Source organism: Neopsephotus bourkii, unplaced genomic scaffold (assembly GCF_033783945.1).
Source record: "Neopsephotus bourkii isolate Nb327-2 ecotype Australia unplaced genomic scaffold, CSIRO-AGI_Nbou_v1 NB_1615, whole genome shotgun sequence".
Classification (NCBI taxonomy): Eukaryota; Metazoa; Chordata; class Aves; order Psittaciformes; family Psittacidae; genus Neopsephotus; species Neopsephotus bourkii.
Window position 1 is genome coordinate 1727191 of NW_026902090.1, and position 9176 is coordinate 1736366.

The 9176-nt window shown below is 59.0% G+C and overlaps 1 protein-coding gene across 1 annotated transcript; it reads right to left on the bottom strand.

Moving 5' to 3' along the window:
• Window positions 1-249: 249 nt before the first annotated feature.
• On the bottom strand, window positions 250-4355 carry KAZALD1 (Kazal type serine peptidase inhibitor domain 1). Its single transcript, XM_061372534.1, has 4 exons — window positions 3754-4355; window positions 2374-2534; window positions 1097-1244; window positions 250-897 (listed from the first exon to the last, which is right to left on the bottom strand). The coding sequence occupies exons 1-4, from the start codon at window positions 4253-4255 to the stop codon at window positions 812-814; spliced, it is 897 nt and encodes a 298-aa protein (XP_061228518.1). The 5' UTR covers window positions 4256-4355; the 3' UTR covers window positions 250-811.
• Between the last annotated feature and the right edge of the window lie 4821 nt (window positions 4356-9176).

Genomic DNA, 9176 nt, shown 5'->3' on the forward strand with positions numbered 1-9176 from the left:
ATGGACAAGGTATCAGTCACAGTGTTTGCACCATGCCTCAGCTCCAGAATAATCTTTGGGGATGCAGGGGACTGTCAGCTGGTCTGTGCTGGCTTTGACTCACATGTGTATTTAACTAACGTTAACTGAAATAGCAAAATAGAGAGCTATGTGGAAGGGAAAGAACAAAGTCAGTTGAAAAAGGCCAGTGTGTTCCTGACCACATGGGCAGCTGGGCTGGAGAAAAGACAGCACTGAAAACCACAAGTGTCTCATTTCCTCAAATCACTATTTTTCTGGCTAAAAACAAAACAGAAGAGAAGGATGTTTTGGCAGCAGGTTCCCTGGATCCATGGGAGAAGCCTGGCTGTCCCTGTGCTTGGGGGATGTGGGGTTGAAGCACTGGGTGTCCCAGCCAGGTCCCATCCCTCCGCTCTGGTTTCCCCAAAATGCTCCACACAGGGCAGTAATGCCCTCGCCCTGGCTTCCCTCTCCCATGGGGGGTGCCTCCACCCCCAGCACCAAGTCCTCATCACACACAGCATGGCTGTCCCCACAGCATCCCACCTGCCACCCTGTCCCCGCTCAGTGCTGGAGGGCAGACCCACCCCTGGTCCCAGCCCTGTGCCACCAACCAGCCAGCATCCCCTTCCTGAGCACCCCAGCAAAGGGATGTGTCACCCTGTCCCCACCCCAGCAAAAGAGGCTGCTGTGCCAGGACTGTTCAGAGAAGGAGTTTTGGGCTGAGATGTGCTTGCTCTGGAGATGTCCCACCCCTGGGAATGGCCACTGTGGGCAAGGTGATCTCTGCAGCCAGACATCCACCTCCGGGCTAGTAATAGTCCTCCTCGCTCTCTCCATAGTCCTCTGGTGTGTTGTGAGGCTTCGGCAGGGAAAAGCCTGTCAAGTTGAGCTGGTCTGAAACGGCAACATGGGACAATGTGACACTGACCCCTGCAGTGCCCGTCCCCATTCCCACCAGAATCAAACCCAAACCATGCACAGCAGCCTGCATGCACAGCCCTGTGCTCCAGCAGCTCCCACCACACCAGTGCACCCTGCCCAAACATCCTCTCTCCATCCCTGTGAGAGCGCGGGGACAGGGAATGGTGCTCACCTGGCGTGAGGACGGTCAGGCTGGCTAACGCCATCGCCTCCCCGACCCTGTTCCTGGCGAAGCAGCGGTAGGTGCCTTCGTCTGTCTCCCGCACGCCCTGGATCTGCAGCCAGCCTGTCACTTCGTACTTCTGGGGACCACCTCTGAACTGCAAAAGGGGGCATTCTGGTTAGTGCTGGGGCCAGGAAAACCCCACATGGGGCTGGGATGGACGGGAAGGGGGAAGCAAACACAGGGAAACTCCTAGCCCCACCTCCAGAAGTACCACTTCGGTGACAAGCACAGATTCCCTGGATGCAGGTCCCCCCTTTGCTCACTACGCAGGGGAGGTGCGGGTAAGGGGCATCTTCTAGCCCTCAGGAGGGCCTAGGACCCTGCTTTGAGCAGGACTCTGCAGACATGACTGGACTCTCAGCTGTCCCCCTGTGGTCCCCAGACAGCAGGAGGATGTCAGCACTGATGCTCTGCAGGGTGGCAGAAGTGAGGGGACATCTGTGCTATGGGCAAAGCTAGCTGGGGATGGATCAGAGGATCCACAGGTCGCCTGTTCTGGTGGGCAGTGTGGTCCCAGGATTGCTCTGGCACCAACCATGCTATTTTCCATGTCCCCAGCAAGAAACAACCTTCTCCTGACCCAGCTGCTGCTGTGTTTGCAGGCTGCTATTATGCTGTGGTGGCCAGGGGTGGAGGACAGCTGAGCCTCCTCCAGCCATGCAGGGTTGTCCTGCTTGGGATCCTTGACCAGACCCTGTGACAGTATGAAGGGCAGAAAGATGGAAGGGGACCAGCACATCACCAGCAACAGTGCCAGGTCCCACCTGCTCCCCTGGCTCCCCACATCCATTCCACCACAGTTTCCTCCCCAGTGATGCCCATCTACCATCCATGGCCCCTGTGCCTCTGCCCACACCCTCTAATAGCTGGGTACACCGGCTGGGCACTATATTTGGATGCTGACCCCTGGTGAGTGGAGCCAGCAGGCAGAGCAAAGTGAAGGCAGGGAGGTGGGAAACTCCCTGCTGCAGGACTCTGCAGGTCCTAAGAGTTATGAAGTTCAAAAACTACTAGAGAAAACTGCAGACAAGAGCTATGCTGATGGCTCCTACCACCCAGACACTCAGCCAGTCCCCATGGTGCACAGGCTTCAATCAACCCTTCTCATGTCCAGGCTTGGTCACTCTCAGAGTACGACCACCCTCAGGTCTGGTTGCCCACAAGCTCTGACAAGGGCTGGGCCACCCGGGGACCATGTCTAACACCCTAGGCACACCGCTCACCTGGACAGAGATGTGGGGATCATCTCCAGGCAGCAGCATCTCCGTGCCGTCCTTCCTCCACTCAATGGATGCCATGGGGTAGGCAAAGACCTCACAGCCAAAGATGACGTCCTGCCCGGTGACGTTCCACGTGTCATACGGAGGAGAGGTGATCTGGGGTTCTGGGGAGCAGGGACAGGAGAGCAGGGTGGGCTCAGAAGAGGTCCCACGTTCAGCAGGTCCCATGGGCTCTCCTGGGCTGGTCCCTTCTGAGGTGGCAGCATTTGGCTCATGCAGAGATGCTGGGACCTTTCCCATGCCCCTCTCTTTTCCCATCCATGGCAGACCCTCACCTTGGAGCTAGGACATGGTCATTCCTTGCAGCCAAGACCGGAGACTCCCTCCCCAGCCCCCCCAGTCCATAGAGATTATCACCCCTCCTTGCCTCGCTTTTCCTGCCTGTGCAGTGATGGTCAGAGCTACCCAGCAACACTACAAAGCAAAGCTCTCCTGCACATTCAGAGCATGCTCTTCCTGGAGGGAAAAGGCAGAGGAACACTTACACAGCTCAAGGCTGGTGAGAATGGATGAGGTGGATGACCTTTCAAGCCAAACAAGGTCTCTGCTCTGGCACAGGGCTCATGGCACTGATCAAGGGAGCAAGCAGTTGCTGTATGGAGCTGGTACCACCAGGTCCCACATCCCTTTCCTGGAGGGATGGAGTGAGGACTATGCTTCCTACACACACCTCTCCAGGATCTGGCCCAAGCCATGAGCTGGAGGTTACAAGAAGGCCTCCACCTCCAAATACACGTGGGGCAAAGCCTCAAGGATGTGATGATCTACAGAACATAAAGTCAACCTTGATATCCCTTGGGTTGCGGTGACAGCCTTGGGTGACCTGTGCTGGGCTGGGCAGGCTGGGGCATGGCCTCCCCATCACTGCCTGCCCAGCAAGCCGGGTTTCAGATGGGAGACGTAAATCACATAGAGAAGTCAAACCGACCCAGGTTTCCATTTGCAGGAAGCAGCGCATTTCTTGGGAGCACCAGGCCAGCGTGAACCCAGCACCGCAGCCAAGAATTTGCTAACAGTTCCCTGGAACTTCCCCATATGCTCCACCAGGATCTGCTGCTTCCCATAAACCCCACTCCCACTTGGCAAGGCTGCTCCAGACTTCTCCAGGAGCTGGATCTGCTGGGGCTGCCATAGAGCAGCAGCGTTGGGGAACAGGGTGAGGGACCTGTCACTGTAAGGAGCAGCCCCCAGTGCTAACATGTCCCTGCGGACACTGTGGGGTTGCTGCCAGATGAAATACTTAAACCAGACCCCCTCACTCATCCCTTCCCAAGAAGCACAGCCTCCATCCTGCTGCTCACACAGCTGCTCCTGGGGCTCTACCTGACTCGCAGGGACCCTCATGGGCCACGGTGAGGTTGGCATCAGGGTGTGCTCGGGCAAACTCCAGGAACCTGCAGATCTGGGCGTAGGTTTTGCCATCGGAGCCACAGAGAGCCATGTGGGAGAGGCAGGCGCACTGGGGCTCCGGCACCTCTCCATGCTGCAGGTCCCCGGCATCCAGCCGGCACTCCAGGTGCTCCCCGCACTTGCCGTAGAAGTGGTTGGTGTTGTCCAGGTCGCAGATCTGCCCCTCCAGGTTGGCGCACTCCCAGCAGCAGTCGCAGGCATCCCGCACCGTGCCAGCCAGGCACCCGCGCGGTGCCGGGCACTCCTCCGGCTGGCACTCGGCGCAGCCCTCCCCTTCCTCCAGCAGCCGCTGCCAGCCCCGCTGGAGGTAGTCAGAGGTGCTGGGGAAAGCCTGGCCCAGCTGGAGCAAAGCCCAGTGCAAGGAGAGCAAGGAAAGCATGAGGCAAGAGGAGATCAGGGTCTTGGCTTCAGGCATCCTCGCAGCAGCTCCTCCACCTCAGTCCCACTGTCACTTGGGACAGGGATCTCCAGCAGCGCTCTGGCCTCCCTGGCTAGATCCAAGGAGACATCCTGGCCTGTGAGGAGAGAGGATGCGTGTTACAAGCGCAGGACACATCTCCCACCCCTCTGGCTCTTGTCTGGCTTGCCCTGAGAAGCAGCAGCACTGCATGATGTGCAGGGTAGAGTTGGTCCTGGCCCCTTTCACCCCCAGTCCTGAAGCCACATCTTTCCCGTGCTGGGGCTCCCCAGCCAGTTCCTGCCCCAAGACACCACGTGTGCTCTGGTGGGACAGGACAGCTGAGCCCAGACCTGCTGGTTGTGCAGACCCCAGCCTGCTCTGACCCCACCATGGCCCTGGGTACCACAGGGTTGGCAGGGGGCAAAGAGGCTGCTCTACATTCTCACGGCTCAACTGGTTTGTACCCTGCTTGTCGTCTCAGGAAGCTGCTCTCAACCTAGATGCCCTTTTCTTCTCCCCATCAATTAGCAAGAGTCACGAGCCTGTTCTTCCTCCCTCTTCATCCGAACAAGAGCAGTGGAGTGGCTCATCCTGCAGAGAAGAGGCTCTTTCCAAACTGAAGGCAGCCAGCCGAGAGGAGCTGAGCCAGAAGGATGCTCTTGCTCTCGGCTGGCTTTTGTCCTCCTCTCCTCCCTATGCCATAACCCCTCTTTTAAGACACCACCCAGATAAGAAGGGGAAAAAACACCCCTATGAGAAAGCTCTGTGACCCCCTCAGTTGACACACAGGCAACAGAGGCTGAGCACAGGGAAGCTCAGCACTCAAGTGGGCAATCAGTGGACTGGCAGCAGGCCCACTGTTGTCAGCCTGCATGAGCACAGCAGGGTCCCTGTCCCCGGATCCCAAGCCTGCATTACTCCCAACCCTAGGTTTGGGAGGCTGATCAACCTCAGGCTTTCCCTGCTGGGAGGGACACACGGGGGCCCACAGGCTGTCTCCAGAGGGGGTGACAATGAACCAAACCCCTTTGTGAACCCCCCAGCCTCCGGTTACACCCTGGCTGCCTTCCCTGAGGTGAAGTGAAATTATGGTCCCTGCCCCAGGGCCACCCAGCACAAGCGACCGGGGCTGGGGAGGGGACCCAGGCTGCCCCCTCCCCTCCTGCTGGGAACTACACCCAAGGGCACCCCACAGCCCCCCCCAGTCTGTGGGACTAACGCAGCCTAGAGCTGGGGTAAGCGCTGGGGACGGCCGGGTCAGCGGGTTACACACACACACCCCCACCTCCCTGATAACAAACTGCGAAGCTTTGACCCGTTTACCGGAGGCCACCGAACCGCAGGGCTGGAAAGGGCACGGGGTGCCGGAGCCCCCTCCCCGGGCTGTGCGGAGCAAGGCTCCAGCCCCCGATGGATGTGGGGGGACGGAGCGTGAGCGCGAAGTTGTTCTGTGGCTCTCCGAGTCCGGGTGCAGGCGCTGGGGATCCTGGCTGAGCCCTGGGGAGGGGTTCCCCGGGAGCCGCCCCGCCGTAAGCCGCCACTTACCGGAGGTGCGGTGGTTTCGGGGTGCGCAGCGGCGGTGGCAGCGGGGCTGCTGGTCCCCGCCGGCTCCGGCACCCGCCGTGATGTCAGCGAAACGTGAATCCCCCCGCCCCTCCCCTCCCCGGGCCCGCGGCCCAGCCCTGGACCGGGACCCGGGCTGGCCCGCACCCCTTCCCTGCCGGGGCTCTGCCGCTCCGGCCTCCCGACACCGGAGTCGCCCCAAGCCGTGTGTCGGGACCTGTGCTGATGCTCAGCTCCATCAGTGGGCAGGAGGGGACCAGGCTGAGGGGCAGAGACCACCTTTGTGGGGCTCTGTGGGGTCGAGTGAATGGAAGGGATAAAGCCAGGGATGAGCACGGCTGGGGAAGTCTCTCAGCCTGTTTGGCTGGGAATTTCAATAGGAAACACTGAGCTGCTGCTGGAATTAAACAGCAGGATAATCCCTGTAGGGTGCCGGTGCTCATCCCACCCCTGGAGCCAGCTACAAAGGGGGTATTGGGTGCTAGAAATGGCATTACCTTGGCTGGAGCACAGCTGTTGCAAGTGGTGGTGGGGCTGCTCCAGGCTGCAGCAGTGGAAAACCTGTGTGCGCAGGGCTGGGGCTCCAAGGCTGCCTCACTGCTCCTTGCCTCAGTTTCCCTGGCTCTAAGAAGCAGGGGACTGGGTGTGCATTTGCATCTTGCTCATGCTGCTGTGCTGGCGGGGATCCCACAGCCCGTTCCCCTCCTCCAGGCAAGGAATTTGGGGGGATTTGCTTCCCCGGTATAGCCCAGGCAAAGCCAAGCCATTGCAGGACCCCTCGGAGGATCTGGTTTCCTTCAGTGCACTGCGAAAGTCTGCTTTTGCTTTCCAGCACCCTCCTGCAAGTTCATTCTGGGCTCCGGGGCTTTCGCACGTTCACGTTGTGAATCTAGCCGTGGTTCGGAAAATGCTCCAGGCTTCAGCCTCCCTACATCAGCCTTTGCTGGCCAAACCCCCCCTCCAGCCCCTCGCTGCAGAGGGGGGTTTCCTGCTGGCTCTGCCTTCAGCCTCGCATCCCGCTCCCCATCCATGGCCCCTGGCCCCTTGGCTCAGGGCTGTCTCCCTCCCCTGCTCCCCTCACCCAGCCCATTGAGTGCGGTCCCAGCGTGCCACAGGTTTTTGGGCCCCAAATCTATGAGCAGCTGGGGCTGCAGCTGCTTTGGGAGCAGGAATAAGTCAGGAGGAGCTGAGATTTTTCTACATGCACCCCCAGAGCTGGATCAGAGCCTGAGCAGAAAGGGCACAAGCTATAAGTGACCCAGCCGGGGGTGCCCTGCTTCCCCACCTTGGGACAAAGCGTTGCCTGCATGTTCGGGCATCCCTGCACCAAGCACACCCTCACCTGTCACTGCCCCACACAAAGGGCAAGGCAATGAGGCAAGCCTGGCCCTAGATGCCACCTTCAGCCTACACAGCTCCTGGCCAGCACAGAAATAGAGCCAGCACTTAAATCCCAGGCACTGCTGAAAAGTGCGGCCAGTGATGGTCCCTGGTTATTTGCTTCTCTTGTCCTTGACAGGGGGAATAAAGAGGGACAAGCCCTGATGCTGCTGTCTTCCCCATACAGGAGGACTCAGACCTGGCTCCTTCTCCCACGCACCATGGCCCAGGCACCTGGTATGTCCCCATGGGGTTACCATGGGCTCTGGGTGACTGGATTCATCCAAGCATTGCTGCAGCATCTCCCACTTGTAAGTTAGGGAGAGGCCCCATCTCCAGATGGAGATCCATGGCCAGATATGAAATCCAGCCACAGATCTGATCAGGGAAAGCTCCAGCCATGGTGCAACACAATGCAGCACCTGGAAGCCATGGGCTGGTCAGCTTAAAAAGATGGAACTCAAACCTGGCAGATAGTTAAACCTCTTGCTTAATGAGACTGTTGAATGTGCTAATAAATAGCAGCAGCTATGACTGAGGGATGGAAGACCTACCCTTAACAAGGAGCTGTGTTCAATCACACCTTGATTCAATCAGTGTGACCCACCAGCTGCACCCATGGCTTGCAGCTCCAGTTGCTGGGAGCAGATTTAGGGGGAAAAGGGTGGTCGCAGCCCTGCATGGCCTGACACTGGAGTAAATCGCTTCCTTTCCCTGCCTGTGCTGGCTAGTTACCCCTCTCTTCATTTGCCCTGAGCTCAGTGAAGCTCCTGAAATTTGGCTTTAAAGGCTCAGCAAACCCCAAGCACCAAATCCCCCTCTTCCCTCCCTGGTGGGATGCTCTCCATCACCATTTCCCTCATTCCATGCTGGTCCCACTGAAGCCAGGAGTCTGTGGATGCTCTGGGTAAACCCACAGTCATGGCATCCCTCCAGAGCTCTGTCATTGGGATGTGTTCCTGATGGCAGAACCGTAACAGCTGGGTTGAGGTGCCCCCCTACTCCTGGCCCCACTAACCCCACCCCAGGCCCCAGGCTGATCTCCTGAATCACTCCAGGGGGATCTGGGACTTATGTCAGATGAGATGAAGAGAAAAACCCACCCTGGAAAAAGGGTCTGTGCCAAGCGACTTAATGCACTTCGTATCAGGGAGGGCTGCCCGGGACAGGAGTGCAGGTTATATCATAGCAGAAGCAAGTGTCACTGGGAGATGCTGGGGCAGTGGTGCTGCCAGCACACTGCCTGGGGCCATGGGGGTCTCATTCTGGTAATAAACTAAGTCACCTTCATTTCACCTCAAACACATTGCTGCTCCTCTCTTGCTGTTTGGAGCAGCCTGACACAGCTGGGATCCACCAGCCCACCCCAAGCCTGTGCAGCTCTTGAGGGGTTCTCAGCCACATCCCAAGAGCCTGCTGAGGGGACAAGGTCCCTCCCAGCTTCGTGCCAGGCAGAACCCGCACTGGGAAAGAGCCAGGCTCAGGTTTCTCCAAGCTTTTCCAGAGCAAATTCCTCCCAAGAACAAACCCGTCAGCAAATTCTTAGGGAAACGGTTGCAGCTGCGTGCAGGAGGGATGGGGGGCTCTCAGCCAGCCCCGAGGAGCAGTGGTTGGGTGGCAAGGGATGCTCCAGCCCCTAGGCTGCCATGGTGTCCCCAACCACAGCCTGCCGGGCCCCTTCTCCCGCAAGAGCCAGGGTCTGGCAGGACCGGATGCTTCCCTTCTCCTTCCCTGCTGGGATTTTTCCAGCGGCCTCATCCAAGAACAGCTCGTATAACCTGGGATCGGGAACCAAACAAGCAGGGGCTGCATTCCCAGGGATGCCCCCTCTCTGCCTGGTCGCCGGCTGACATGGCTGTGTTAACTTTGACACCTCGGTTCCCACCGCCCTGCGACATGCCGGGCTCCCCCCACATCCCTGACCCGCAGCAAACGGGAGCACCTCCTAAACGTCCCTGCCTGCCCCCCTCACTGCCTGCGGGGCTGACTCGGC